At 40.7% G+C, this 15,614-nt stretch overlaps 2 protein-coding genes across 7 annotated transcripts in view; one reads left to right on the forward strand and one right to left on the reverse strand.

The window, feature by feature from the left end:
- Nucleotides 1-1,654: 1,654 nt before the first annotated feature.
- On the reverse strand, nucleotides 1,655-7,011 carry LOC124268215 (DNA-directed RNA polymerase II subunit RPB4-like). The gene is made up of 5 exons (XM_046703251.1): nucleotides 6,900-7,011; nucleotides 4,531-4,588; nucleotides 3,094-3,216; nucleotides 2,655-2,750; nucleotides 1,655-2,429 (listed from the first exon to the last, which is right to left on the reverse strand). Exons 1-5 carry the CDS (start codon nucleotides 6,964-6,966, stop codon nucleotides 2,351-2,353), a joined length of 423 nt encoding a protein of 140 aa, XP_046559207.1. The 5' UTR covers nucleotides 6,967-7,011; the 3' UTR covers nucleotides 1,655-2,350.
- A 148-nt stretch (nucleotides 7,012-7,159) lies between these two features.
- Nucleotides 7,160-15,614, forward strand: part of LOC124268214 (solute carrier family 2, facilitated glucose transporter member 1-like) — a 65,435-nt gene continuing 56,980 nt past the window's right edge. For 3 of the 6 annotated variants that reach the window (XM_046703249.1, XM_046703248.1, XM_046703245.1), the window contains exons 1-3: nucleotides 7,163-7,326; nucleotides 10,524-10,622; nucleotides 11,179-11,339. In XM_046703249.1, the coding sequence (XP_046559205.1) occupies nucleotides 7,225-7,326; nucleotides 10,524-10,622; nucleotides 11,179-11,339 (362 nt within the window). In that variant the 5' untranslated portion in view covers nucleotides 7,163-7,224. Of the gene's footprint in view, nucleotides 7,327-10,523; nucleotides 10,623-11,178; nucleotides 11,340-15,614 lie in introns of all 6 variants that reach the window. The other 3 variants (XM_046703250.1, XM_046703247.1, XM_046703246.1) reach the window with 3 other exon arrangements.

Genomic DNA, 15,614 nt, shown 5'->3' on the forward strand with positions numbered 1-15,614 from the left:
TGCAATATATCGCAATATGAAAATCAGAACAATATCCAGCCCAACTTTTTGGCTTATTCTTTCCTTCAGTAGTCAACACATTCTCAATAGGGTTAAGATCTGGGCTGTAGCTGGGCCAGTCTAAAACTTGAACATTTTCGTAAGACCACTGTTTTGTCTAGCACGCAGTGTGTTTTGGGTCTTTATCATGCTGGAAAATCTAACTTCACACAGCATTTAGTCCGCTGGAAGGAGGTGATCAATTAAGATGTCAACATATCGTTCCTTCGTCAGATTTCTAGTGAAAATACACAACGGCGTCACTCCACGTGATGATATCCCACCCCACATGTGAAATTTCGGGCTATGTTTTGGGCGTTCGTAGATAGGTTTCACGGTATCTTTAGTCCAAATTTTCATACAATTCGAAAAAAGACAGACAGAACTTTCATCAGAAAAGACAACAGTATCCCAATCTTGAGTTTCGTGAGCCCTACACCAGTTTTAACGTGTTTCTTTTTGTGCTTTCATCAATGGTGTGGGAATTCCGCGCTTTTTTACCCAGTTAAGTCTTTGTAATTCTTGCCTAAGGGTTTCATTACATACCTGAGGGCTTCCTCTATTAATCATCTCATTTCTGATATTCTCAACGCCTTTCAAATTTCCCCTACTCACAATCTGACCAATTCGATGTAGTACCGAACTTCCTCATCCTTGGCCTCCAAGCCCGTCTTGTGCTCAATCCCAACTCCTGACTGAATATTCTTCAAAGTTCTGTATACTGTAAACAGAGGAATGTCATGTCTACCCGCTAACTATTTTGCGTTAGTCATGTCCCTTTCATGGGCGGTTCAGGAATTAGGAATGAACCCCCCATTGGCTCCGCCAACGCAAAAAAGAAATCTTCAATGTGGTCTTATGTCATTTTCAAAGGGGACGGCACTAGGGGAGATAACTCTTAGTTGTAAGGTTCATTCTTCAGAGTACAAGAGTTGCCTCCCATATTGAGTACCCTACTACATAATGTAACACCTATTCTAAAATTCTATTATCAGTATTAGGAAACAACAAATTTCTCAATAACTTCAGGGAAAACTGTTAATTTTTCATAAGGTTCACGAGTAGCAAAAAAGACCAGTTCAGTATATCTCAGATATGCAGTGCTTCAGCCAGAATTATTTTGAGTGTTGCCAATTGGCACCTTAACTACTAAAATGTGTGCCAATGCAGTTGAGACTTTTGCCATTCATGGTAACCATGGTGTAGAAGACCTGTGGATTATATTAAATGTTACGCCAATGGGCGCTCTAGCATTGAAAAACAAAAGTGCCACTGCATATTTTTTAGTGTGAATGGCGCAATGGCGCTTCCCTAGCTGAAGCACTGGATATGTGTACATAATTGCAATGTAAAATGCTGAATGGTTCAAGAATTAAAAATCCAGAAATAAAACGAATCATATTTCTACATCCCTTGCAAAATTTCGTTCAGGTAGGGCATAAAAGAAACAAACAATTAAAGCAACTGAGAATGTACAATTATCTGTAATAGTAAACAGCAAATATGTGTGGGATTCAAACCCATGATCAGCAGCAGATACTGGTACGGTATACATGACATAACCTCTACGCTAGCAGAAATACTGGTGAGATTACACAGAAATGAATACAGAAGAGACAAATAAAATGTTTATTGATGAAACATGACATATTACAATGAGCACAGACTTTGCTTCATATGAATAATGACACAACAATGTTTGAAATGATGGAGAGATGAGACACAATGCCATAAGATCTTGCAACAAATGATCATTAATCCAGCTTCATGTTGGGATACAGATCTGAACTGCAAACATTTCCAGAGACCAGACCATTATGGTAGTACCAAGTATTTGTTGAAGAACTGAAAACATTTCAAAACATTTGTGCACTTTTAAGCTGACAATAAAGCCTGTTTTAAATATTATTCTCTCTTACCATGTATGGTAAATGTACTTGCAAAACATTTGTTAATGTTAAATTTCACTCTTTAATATAAACACAAAGTCTTTTAATGTAAATGTGAATATGAAGAATATGAATACATATCCTAAAGCCATGTATTTGTGGCAGATCTTTTACAACTTCTGTAAGTCATGAAGAGTTTTATGCAATTCATGACACACAACAGATATACGTCAATAATTGGTGTCCCTATAACGGTAGTTGCACTCAGATGGTCATGCTAGTGTCAGGTAAAAATAAAATAGTCCCAAAGAAATATTCACAACAGAAATGTTGCTCACACCCCTTGACTAGCATGACATGCAAGGGAGATAACTCCTGCCTCCACAACACTCCAGAAAGGTTCCACAAGTGAAGGGATGGTCTCAGTACTGAAAGCTTCGCTTTGTTTTGATGTCATCCAATATCTGCTGCAGCTCATCCTCCTCAAACCTTCCTTCCAAACTACAGAAAAAAAGAAACAACTAATATATTTTATATTTATATGTATCCTGCATACAAAGCATTTCCTTCTATTCCAGGCGTTAGTCAAGTGGGAGTGGTTGGGTGGGGCATGTATACCTGAGAGCCTCTTGAGATGTAACAGCAGTCAAAATATGCTGCTCACAAATGAAATGTTACGCAAATAAATAAAAAATGTTTGTATTCTTTTTTCTTATGGCACAGTACCTGGGAATGAGAGATTTAGCTTCCTCTGATGTTTCAGGGCATAGATTAGCCAGGGCAGCAAGTTCAAACTTGTGTAACTTCTTCTGCATAAGTGAACTGGAACAAAGAAATATGCATTGTTCATCATCATTATAACAAACCTCACTTTGAGTAATCTCCATTTCTTTGACTGTTTAAAGAGTAAAGAGTTTTGATGATTGGGCTTAAAACACATATCTCAGTGTGCTTTAAAAAACAAAAGTCAAGATATATTGCATTGTTCTTCATTAAAACAAATTCAATTATGTAAAACCTTTGAAAAATACTAATGGAAAAATGAACATGATAAAGACTACACAAAGTATTCATTCGTCTTTCAGAAAAATGAATTGAAGGAAAGCCACATCCATCAATGAGTCTCAAACATCAGCTCATAGAACAACAGCAGCTCCTATTCTACCTTCTGACAGCGGCAATGGTTTCTCTGTTCTTGAACTTGCTGAAGCGGGAGCAGTAGTTGAGCGTCTTCATGAACACCTCAGAAAGCTCTTGCTCCTCCTCAGCACTCTCATTCTGCTGCTTTCTGTATACATGTAAACACAGGGTCAGTTTGCCATTTTAACATGGCCACTTGTCAGCCACACACATAAACAGAGGATTTTTTTTTTATTGTGCCAATATTTGAATAGCGCCAATATCCAGCTCAGTTGCTCAAAGGCGCTTTGTTTTTCCCTCGAACACTGGATGTCTATCTCAAATGGCACGTCGTATTATCAATCTCAACTCCCTGGGGATCATACAAACTTTTGCAGCCACTAGGTGCACCGAGTTAATGTGGCTCTTCCATCCTTACGAGGTACCCATTCGCAGCTGGGTGGACTGGGACACATAGTTACAGTACTTTGTCCAAGTTTACTGCATGTTGCTGTACCCACAACTATGTGTTTGCACATTTATGAGGCCACTATCTGGTCATTTACAAATGGATGCGTGGGTTCTTTTAAGTGCACAGGGTTGTGACAACACTGAAAGAGTCTGCACACAAAGTTGACTCAAGGTGTTTACACCCGGTCACAGGTGAGCTCGATCCCGGCACCTCCAATTCGTTGGATCACTAGCCTGACGCATTCGACAGCTCACCCACCACTCCCCCAGAATAGTTTACCATTTTAAAACTTCCCTAAGCTGGCCACACACACACACAAGATCTGTTAGCCATTTTAACATTGCCCCATGATGCCCCCTCATACAAACACAGGATCAATTTACCATTTTAACACTCACACTTGCTGGCAAAACACACACTGTCAACAAACCAATACAATGCTGCTGCTTTTTGCACACACACAAACACAGGATCAGTTAGCCATTTAAAGCTGTCCCTTGCTGACCCCGACTGAGAACACTTCCAAAATCTATTTCAAACATTCTATGATATGGATGTGAGCATCATAGAACCAGTACCATTGTGAAGTGTTGCCTAATTAGATGTACTTCTTCAAGGAGACATTATGGGTTGCAATCCTCCAGACTGATATTCGAAGTCTGTCTGATAAAGTGCAGTTCTAATCATGATCAGAAAGGGGTCCTTGACCTGAAAGGGGGCCAAAGTGCTAAGGACAGTGTTGTTATCCTGGCATAACTATTCCAGCACCACTAGAGAAAAGAAGAGCCATGCAAGCTAGGTATCACAAGAGGCACAGCTAAAGCCGGAGCAGCGACAGAATACGTTTGAGAACATTTTTAATCTTATCATCATACTTAAAATTTAGTTAACTTCTTTGAGTGGCGAGGTTGATTTTAATCGCACCCTAACTTAATTGCAAAAGCTGTGCCCCGTTTACGACTACAGTCTTGCCAGACTGATACACAACGCTCCCGTGACATACATACATACCGATGTTCTAACAACATCTGTACTTCCGATATCAGCAGAGTCTCAGCATTTTCAAATTCTGAAACAAAGATGGACAATTGGCATGGCAGGTTGTCACGAATATAAGCATGTTTTGAAAACTGCTACATGTTGTTGACCATTACACACAGCCCTCAAACCCTACCAATGACACACGTTGCCTAAAATGCATCAGCAGATATTTATATAAAATTTAACGCCAGGACAGAGATTACAGAGAGCCGTGATGGCGACCTTTGTCGGACCCGTAGGCAACGAAGCTGTACGAGTAGGGACCGCAGATGCTGCTAGGGGCGCTAGTGTCGCTATTTTTAGAATTGCGGACAATTTGGGCCACGGACAGGCCGACGGTTAAGGTCCAAATACACATATTTTGACTAAAGGTATGCGATTTTATTTATGGTATCGCGTTGTACACGTTCCGGTGCGCGTATTTTGCAAAACTAACATCTGGCAACGAAAGATGAAGAAACGACGGTAAGTTGAACTTTGATCTTTTTTAAACGTATGCCAAATAGTGTAAAAGTATTTATTTTCTTGAAGTATGGGCAAATCCGCTCAATATAACTATGAATGTACACGCACAAAAAGTTTGGTATTTTTCGGAAGTATATAACTTACTGAAATGAGACCTTAAACTTTTCTTGTGTCATTTCCGCGAATCTGAGTACCTCGGTCATTTAGAGTTATCTGCCCGTGATATTAAGCGGGAAAGTAGACGCAGATATTCAGCTATTTTTTCACAGCGAACGTTTTTATATATAACGCCTTTGTTTCCTGGATTCTCCTGAGCATAGAACATTTTTAGTGTTGTGGTAATCGTATTTGAGCAAGTTACTCTGAACTGAAGTAGAAATAACAGGAATTTGTCACTCTTGTTTTGTTTACAAACTGCAATTTAGTAACCTGAGTATGATTTTTTTCAAACTATATGCATGTAAACAATCCCCGTCTCTTAGCAAAGACAAGGCTCATTACATGTTCATTTTAGTGTGTTGAAATAGTGGTAACACTTGCGAGTATAATAATGGGTTTTTTTACTCTGTTCACTTAATTAAAGCTGACTTATAGTTATTGAAAACCAGAATGAATGCATGATGGAAGGAGCATTAATAATTTGTGAAATGTTATGCATTGCTTAGAGGTTTAGTATTAATGAAAGTGGTTACTGCATGTATGAAAATATACAAACCAAAACTGAAAAAAAATTAAGTGATAGCCATTTATTGTAGGGTAATGGGGGTGGGGCATGTATATTTAATGTCAGATGACAATTGAATCTTTTAAGGTTTAATCTCCTCTTATGTGCTTTAGGTTTTTCAGAACTGTCAAGTGTTTGGCTGCTAAGAATGCACATACATTATTGTAATTTGTATCATATATTGTGTGAGGTTTCATTTCAAGTATACTCTGAAAGTGTCAGATCATGTAATATATTTGGATTATGGACGACTTTCAACAATTATATGAACTATTTACTGCGTTCAAGACAGAACTGCGACATGTATACAACAAGCAATCATTATGGCTTTTGAATCATAGTATTTTTAAAATTCGCTCAGATTTTTCTTATCTTTAAAAATAATTTTCAAGAATCAAATGAGTGCTTATATTAATATGACTTCAGTTTGAAGTTTACACAATAGTAAAGAGGAATTTTGAGAAGTAGTTTTGGCTCAAAACCTTAGTAAAAGCAACATGATAATTTTTTTACTTTTGTTCTTGAATGCATGTAAATAGACATGAATAGGGTGAAGAAATTTTATTCTGAACTAAAAGTGACAACATTCAGTGATACTATGTGCATAATTGCTTAGAAGAAAATATAATATGATAATAAACATGATTTTGTGACTTGATCCTGTCTCTGTTTTTGTCTCACAACGATATTTCCATGCAGACACATACTAGTAGTTAAAAACATTATGAATATTTTCAAAGGAAACTTAAGGGAAATATGCATCAACTGCTCAACAGACTGGAACAGTTTTTTCCATGAAAACTTACATTCCCTTGGAGCAGATGAGTGGCCAAAATTGTTTTAAACATGCGAAAATGGGTGACGTCGGCGGTTCCGCTTTGGGGACCTCTGGGCCTAAAGCATATACATTTTTGTAAAAGAAACATTATTTCTTTACTTCTCAGTGGTTACTAGACCTAAAAAAATAGGCAAACAAATATCCCTTATATTTAAAAATGTGGTCTGCGGTTCCTAGTAGCGAGCCAAAAGCGTACAAAAGACACAGGTAAACTTCGCGGCCCAGACGCCGCCTTCATAAATCTAGCCGCCAGTCGCGATTGGGTTCTACAGTCATAAACTGCACTCTTGTCAAAATGTCTTCTGTGGTTACCTTTCGGGAACTGTAATTCCGAGGCATCTTCTTCTTGCTGGTCAGACGGCAATCCTCCGCTCGCCATGATGACACGAATTTGAGAAACTTCCGGTTTTCGGTATATTGAAAACATAAACAACAATCGAAAAGAAAGAAAACATTATACATCTGAATGATATGTTAGAAAATCTGTAAAAGGTACACAATTATAAAATATTGTATACGTACCATATAATATTTTATTTCGAATGAAAGATTGCCCTCAAAAACGTAAGTTTACAAACTCAAGGAACATCGCGTTATATATTTACGTCACGTGACAATCACATGGGGTGCTGTCAAAATGGCAGATAGACAAGAACGCAAACCATTACTGTCTTCGAGTGATGACGATGGGGGTAAAGAATATGATGAATATAGTGTCGGCAAGGCCAAAACTAAGCATGTACGTATTAGAAATTGAGCTGTTAAATATTGAATCGCTGCATTGCCGTACATTTCTTTTATAAATACACCAAAAAATGTTCCCCAATAATAGTCAACCACCAGCAGCAGTATGTTTGTTGTTCGTGAATTTTAGGGGTTTGTTTCTTGTTAGTTGGTGTTAGTTTGTGACGTAACGGTGAGGTCGAACTGATGTCACACAAGAAACGACCTCATTACCAGTGATAGCTAAAGCCTGTTGACATCCATTCTCTTCCCACAGAGGTTACTCCTGTCATATCTTCCTACATAACCTCTGTTCTAATACGACCCTTTCTTGGTGTCAGCGTTCAAGGCTCGTGATTGGAGACAAGCCGATTTAGTTGTGCAATCAGCGACGTTGTTTCAAAAGTGATCATTCGCAAGGCCTCGGTAATTTCCGTATGCTTCGGGAAAACTAGAACCTCTTCCCGAGCGCGATGCGCAAACGTTTCTTCTAGACAGAACTCAGTCATGTAATGGCGTATCAATGGCGTCTCCATCGCCCTCGTTGACAACGGACAAGCTAGCCATTAAACGTCTTGTGTGTAACATCAACACAATTCCCCGGCAGATGGGGGATATTTGTGGCCCCGCATTTGCTTGTGTTAGTCAAATTGAATCTAAGTCGATGTAACACGTGTTCTGATTGGATAGAAAGAAGGGAGATAATTCGTGTTGCGATCTTTTGCCGCTAGGGGATTTTACGAGGACCGGGAAATATGGCCGTATTAGAACAGAGGTTATGTAGGAAGATATGACAGGAGTAACCTCTGTGGGAAGAGAATGGTTGACATCATTTGACAATTGTGTTTTTTAAAGAAGGTGCATGCATTTTCTTAGAAGCGTTACCAGAAAAAGTTAACATGGTGAATATGCACATTTTGGTGCATTGAAAAAGGTCTGCAATACTTCATAAATAAATACCCTTTCTGTCAGCAAAACGTGCAATATAACTCCAACTTAATTTGTTTGTAACATTCAGTGTATTCCAAGTTCAGTTTTAGGTTTCAAGATGTAAGTAAACTGCCTGAAAGATTGCTTATTGTTGCAGTGCTTCAATAAACATACTGCCATGCATAGCATATGGATTTTCAGTTATATTAATGAAACATGGTGTTTGCTTCAAAATGATAAAATTAATCCAGAAAAATAACATATATACTATAAATAATTTGTGCAGGTATATATGAGATTAGGAAAAATCAACATTTGTACAGGTAGCTAAGCTCTCCTGCCAGTAGGTCGAGGTCAGTGTTCATGAAGTGTGCAGCTGACCTTATTAATAGTACATGCAAATATCTCTTCTGATAGAGAGTTTACATTCTTTCCAAAGGACAGTGGCTGACACAGTTACAGCCTCTTGAAGGCCACCAGTTATCAGAGTAACACTTCTGTTATCAGTTACATTTGGTCCTTCAAGATATTTGCCTATTGACCAAGGAAAACAATGGTCATGCAAGGCATATAGGTTTTCTCTTGTCATTTCAGTAAAATAGAAGATCAAATACCAATAGCATTTCTAGTTTTATTGCTTGTATCAACATTGTTCACATCTTGCTAATCCTAATGATAATGTTCTGTTATCTGGTGGAAGCAAGTTAATGCATTAAAGTTGGAATGTATTATTGATAACATTTCTGTCATTTTGCTGTTTCAGTTGCATTAAGCATATCAGTTTCTGCATTATATTCAGTTATGGACAGATTGTGATATTCACTATGTAACGATTGACTTCAGCATGAAACATTCATCAGCTCTAAGTGTCATTATCATGAAATTCTGTACCATCATCTAGTTTTGCCATGGATCATGCATTAAATTTCGATCTCATTATTCCTAAAACAGGATGAAGGATCTAATTTGATGGTACATTTGGGATACAGATTTGTGTAAAAACATGATGCATGATCAGTTATTTCACAGTGATACACAAATTTTCTTTGGGTTCACAAAAATCTCACTGAAAATCAATGGTTACACCCTGAGTCTCAACTGTTATGAGGGCTGTTGGGTAAGACCTGGGTTTGATTCCCCACGTTGGTACAATGTATGAAGCCCATTTCTGGTGTCCCCCACCATGATATGGCTGGAATATTTCTACAAGCGGTGTAAAACCATACTCACTCAACTGTTATGATGATCAAGTGAGCTAGGACATATATCTAAATTTAATGACAAATGATTATTCTATCCTATGAGGGCTAATGTCAGACTGGCAATAGTAGTAATCTCTGCTTGTCAGAAATGGGACTAAATGGATTGTGCCAAAGGACTTGGTGTTATGGTTGGTTTCATGTCATTGCAATACACCAGAAAAAGACTTTGATCACAATGTCAATAGCTGTTTTTCTGTGTTCTTCTTTGAAGGGCATTTTAGAAGTTGAGTTGATGAAGAATAATGACAATTATTATGGATATACAACTTCTTTTATTCTGTGGAGGCGACGTTTCAACACATCACACCATCAAATGGGACAAGACCAAAGCCACAGTAAAGAACCATTCAGACTACAAAATTTGTAAACTTTTGGAAGCAGTACACATCAAGAAGATAGGACCCACCCTCAACAGAGATGAAGGATACTACATTCCCAATGCCTACCATCACTTGATAAAGTAATCAATAATATTTCTTTTGTACATTATCTGTTTCAATTCAACTATGTACATCAACCCCATCCATTGTATAAACATCCACCTGGCTTCCTATCTGTTGTATAAGCTCTAATTCAGTCCTTGTATGTCACCCTACTGGCTTCCTATCAATTTACTCAATCTCTCATACAAACCTTGTACATCAACCTCTTCTATTGTATAAACGACTCATTCATTATCTACTGTAACAACAACTCCTGTATATATTCTCTCAATTTGTTACTCATGTATCACTTGCTTGACAACGACATTAGAACCTATGTCGAAACGTCGTCTCCACAGAATAAAAGAAGTTGTATATCCATAATAATTGTCATTAATGTTTTTCTGTGATCGATCAGAAAAATTGCTGTGTAAATATTTGGTTCCCAGTTCATTTTTTCACAGTTATTTCTCCATGAGAGCTAACTCTTAATTGAAAACACGCTATGTTCAGCACCTATGCAATAGATTTGCTTAGGGAAGATTGTGAAGTCGTTATCAGTCATTATTTCTTGAGGGAATGTATGTACTGTGTTGCAGGGTTTCAACAGCCACTTGGCCTTGGCCATTGCAGCCATCACCTTGGGTTCATCCTTCCAGTTTGGCTACAACACAGGAGTCGTCAATTCTCCAGAACAGGTACAGAGCTTGATTAATAGGGAGATTGTGTGTAAAGTGAAAGGGTGCACTGATTGCACTGAAATACAATAAATATAGCGGGTGGTGGGGTAGCCTAATGGTTAAAGGTCCGAAGACCCGGGTTCTATTCTCCACATGGGTACAGTGTATGAAGCCCATTTCAGGTGTTCCCCACCAGGATATTGCTGGAATATTGCTAAAAGCGGTGTAAAATCATACTCAAAAGAAGTGCATGCCTGAAAAGTGGAGTGTGCAGTACGTGCATCTAAATCTGTAATAAATATTACAGCAAGATTAAAGTTTGTTTTTCCTTTTCAAACAAGAACTTATTCAGAATCAGTTGTTATCTCATTCTGTTTATCCCCAATTTTTGCAGAAAACTTAGAAAAACAAGAAATTAGTTTATTCTGGGTTTAACAGTAAAGAAAGCATTTTGTTTGGGAAATATTAGCAGTTTATGAAAATCTGTATGTTTGTGTTGGCCTTCAACAGACACTGCTCACAATCAAGAAGATGATAATGCCATCCAAATGAATTCTGGTATTGCCTTTTTCAGATTATTCAGGATTTCTACAATGAAACCTACTTTGATCGGAATGGGGAATACATGCAGCCATCACTGAAGACCCTGCTGTGGTCCATCACTGTTGCCATGTATGCAGTCGGTGGCATGATTGGCGGTGTCAGTGCTGGATACTGGGCCAACAGATATGGCAGGTTTGTACATCTGGTTCCCGATCCACGAAGCAGCCGTAGCATTGCGATGTATCGTAACTCTGTACTATATCGTTGGCTTACGAATAGGGTAGTGCTTTGTACGCTTTGTGGATAGGGTCTCATGCCACTTTTCCACAAACATATCTCAGCACCAAGATGATTACAACTTGAGTCTCATTTTTAACCTACGCATTCATCTGTAGTACTCAGTAGTAGTAGAGCTGAGAACTCTTTGTAGAATGGGTCTGTTATTTGTGACAACAAGTTATACTGTCACAGCAGTGAGAATATAAGAACCTGCCAAGATATTTGTGTCAGACGGTTACTTAAGTAATTTGAAGTTGGTTGATCAGAAACCCTTTTGAAAAGGAACAAATTTATATATTTATCCTATCTCAAGTCTTGTACTCTCTCTCTTCAATTCAGCCTGCTGAGTGGAAATGAACTGCAAATAAAAATCCTTGGCCTCACTTGTCCATACACCTGTGCGCTCCATGCTGCCCCCTTATCATGTTATACAGCACCTGGGCAACCTCCTAGGAAGCATGCAGCATGCACCACTACCTGTGACGTGATTATCTTACTTTGATTACTCTCTTTCTTGTCGCACACTGGTGTGGACGTACACTGCAATCTCTCAGAAGTTTTTCTATGTTATTCTTCTACTGCTTCATCATGGGCAAGAATGATAACCCATCTAGGAAGAGAAAGTTTTGCACCCACTGTAAAATGATGTTTTCTGCAGCAGACCCCACACTTTGTGTGTGGATGGTATTGGTTTCTGAAACTGGGATCGGCCTTATTAATTGCATCCTGTCGGCTGTAGACGCGATCATGGCTGCAGTCGAACATGCCAACTCTGATGATCAGGCTTACATCCATTGGTCTATGGCTCTGGTGTTGGATCAGTTTTAGATGGTTCTGGACCAGTTGACCCATTTCTTCGATTACCTGCTCGGTCATCAGACTCTTAGTCACGCGTCCTGGGATGATAGGCTCCGGGTCAAACTGTTCCACCAACCATGGTCATCTGACTTTCTTTTCAATGGCCAGATTCATGGTGTATCTCTTAAGGTCGACTGCGAGACACAGTTTCAGGTGTCCATGGACCTCTTGAAACACCAGAAGACACAGCTTGAGGAGTCTTTGAAGAAGCGGCACACAGCGCAGTTTACTCCCTCCAACCCGGAACTCAGAGATATTTTTCGAGGCAACCAGGGGCAGGAAGCAGGGCTATGGTAGCTTCTCTATGTGCCCCTCTAAACCCGACTCTGGTGCCGGCTTCGGTTCTGGACATCAGTGACTCGCCGAACTCCTGGGACCTTCCACCACCAGTCGTGCTGATCTCGGATACACTGGAAGGCAGGAGATTGGGGCTCTTTGTCCTCAATTGGACTATTCTCAACGACCCGTTCATACTTTCAAAGTTGACTCATGGTTACGAGATGCTGGTCATCTGATCACCACCTCTAACCCTCGTCTCGTCTCACAGGACTTACCCTCCGGATCAGCTGACAGTTCTACGAACCACCATAGAGACTTTAGTCGAGAAGTGCACGATAGAGTCTCTCGGCCCAGCGCCAGTCACTCCAGGATTCTACTCACATCATCGCAAATATCTCCGGTTCATCTTCGAAGGGACCAACTTCCAATTGAAAGTCCTTCCCTTTGGAATTTCTACAGCCCCGTATCTTTTTACTCAGATAACAAAGCCCATTGTAAGCGTTACCTTCACTGTGGGGGGATCACCTTTGAGTCTTACCTCGACGATTGTTATCCAGGCTCAGCAGGATCCAGCTGTTCTCCTGCATCACCTTCAGTTCACCACCAAGCTGCTTCGGCAGTTACGGTGGCTGATAAATGTAGGGAAATGGGAGTTAAGACCAACCCAGAGACTGAAATTCATCGGTGCTGTGTTTGACACCTGTCTGGGGATGATTTTTGTGCCCCAAGACAGGTGGCTCAAAGTACAACATTGTCACAGGAGAGAACACTATGTCAGGGTCAGGGGCTACTAGGCCTCCTGACCTTGGCTCAGGCTCTGACTTACAGAGGACAACTTCAGCTTTGGCCATTACAGAGGTTCTTTTGTCCTTGTCTTCCGCAACACTAAAGCTCTCATTCTTCAGCTTCCCGATTTTCTTCAGCCACTCCTCCAATGGTGGCTCAATGAGCGGAACATTTGCACAGGAATTTGTTTGACACTTGTCGAACCAACTCATCATCTGTTCATCTGGTTCTCTCAGAGGCTGGGGTGCACATCTTCTCGATTGTCAAGTGGCTGGGCAGTGGTCATCTGCCGATCAGACTCTCCACATCATCCAGCTAGGATTCACAGCTGTCGTTCTAGCCCTCAACCATTGAGCGAAGGAGCTTCGATCCACCAGGATGATGATTCAATCGGACAACTCAACAGTGGTTTGGTACATAAACCATCTTGGCTCAACGGGCTCGGCGAATCTCCTAAAGTGGGAGTTCCAGTTCTTTCATCTCATCGACTCCCTCGGCATCGTAGTGCGAGCCAGACACATTCCAGGAGTCTCTGATGGAGTGGAAGGTATTCCGGTCGATAGTTTACTCGATCACCAGACCACGGGTAGATCTGTTCGCGACTAGGTTCAATCACCAACTTCCACGGTTTGTGTCCCCCATTCCGGACAACCTAGCGTAGCAATGTCATGGGAAGGCCTCAACGCCTACACGTTTCCTCCGCCGGCCCTTCTTCCAAGGGTAAGCCAGAAACTGTCGACCACCAGGGAGATATCTCTGGTTTTGGTCGCACCTTACTGGCCAGTAAGAAGTTGGATCGTGGATCTACTAAACCTGGCAGAGCCAAACCCAGTACCCCTACCCAACCGGGACGACTTTCTATCAGCCACGTACCTATTATCACCAACTACAACTGGTGTAAAGGTTTCTACGGTTCCAGAGCTCCACTACCTCTTACGCTCGTACAGACTGATGGATCTTTCTTGGGATCTTTCTGTTATCCTTCAGCATCTCGTATCTTGTGACTACAAACCGCTTCTGGAGATGGACTTTAAAATGTTCAAAGTTAGGACTTTTAGTGACGTTTTAAACCTTCTTCTTTGTAGCTTTGGCTACTGCAGCTTATATATCTGAGATCCATGCTCTTGATGTCAGTCGTGTGAAGATTTAGTGGAAGAAGCATGGCAAGGCTTTCATGGGTCTCAAGGGGTCGATGGGGTAGCCTAGTGGTTAAGGCGTTCGCTCGTATGCCAAAGAGGGGTTCGATTCCCCACATAGGCACAATGTGTGAAGCCCATTTCTGGTGTCCCCACAGTGATCTTGCTGGAATATGGCTAAAAGCAGCGTAAAACCATACTCACTCACTCACTCACCCCTGGGTCTCCAGGGCAACCGGATCGAGTCTTTACAATTCCCCCGTTGTCAACCATTCTTGGGCCTGATGATTCTGAGTATTTGTCATTGTGCCCTGTTAGGACACTCCAAATCTTTCTTGATGCCTCTCAAGAGCGTTGCAGGTTACGGAAGCGCTTGTTTATTCCATTGTCAACCGCCTCCAGAGCCAAAGTCTCACGGACTACATGCGCTCTACCATTCTACGGGCATACAGCTCAGCCACCTCTAATCCACATGATTAGACTCAAGCCCGAGCCTCGACCATGGCTCTTCATTGTAACTGTTCTTTGACTTCCATTATGGAAGGCAGTTTTTATCGAACCGACACAGTCTTCTCTTCACACTACCTGCGAGATCTGTCCGTGACTGATGTCTTCTCTTACACAACTTGCAAGACCTCTCCGTGACTGATGTCCATCAATTCGGTTTTCGTGCAGCTGTTATCATCAGCCCATCAACACAGGTGAAGGGACGTGTACCACGCTCAGTTCATTGCTTCCTTGTATTTACTGAAGTCTGAATTTTATGGCTGTCTTTTGTTCTACTTAGACTTCAAGGCAAAAGCTCGTATCCGGATGCAGGGGTGATCACCACTCCCGCCTACGGACCTCTACTCTACGAAGCAATTACGTCAGTGAAGTGGATCCCTACCGAATTTGTTTTGGATTCATTGTGTTCTGCTCTTAAGCTGCTGGACACATCTTTGATGAGTTGTTATAGAAAACGAGAGTCATTTGATGTCGTTCGGAACTGGATGTTTACATAGTGAGCTTTCCAAGTCGTTTTTCCCTTTCATCTATTAGTGATGGTGTCTGCGGAACGATCTCGAAGCAGAGGCGGGCCAGATTAAGGTTGAAAGACTTTAATTTACTGGGGCCTTCTGTAAACTTG

This window comes from Haliotis rubra, unplaced genomic scaffold (genome assembly GCF_003918875.1).
Source record: "Haliotis rubra isolate DU_JTF1 unplaced genomic scaffold, ASM391887v1 Scf137, whole genome shotgun sequence".
NCBI classification, from domain to species: domain Eukaryota; kingdom Metazoa; phylum Mollusca; class Gastropoda; order Lepetellida; family Haliotidae; genus Haliotis; species Haliotis rubra.

Coding starts and splice junctions, on each gene's coding strand:
- LOC124268215 (XM_046703251.1), bottom strand. CDS start 6,966: ATGGCGAGCGGAGGATTGCCGTCTGACCAGCAAGAAGAAGATGCCTCG. Junction 3,217..4,530: donor CAGATGTTGTTAGAACATCG/GTATGTATGTAT, acceptor ACATGTATACAG/AAAGCAGCAGAATGAGAGTG. Junction 2,430..2,654: donor GCTAAATCTCTCATTCCCAG/GTACTGTGCCAT, acceptor TTTTTTCTGTAG/TTTGGAAGGAAGGTTTGAGG.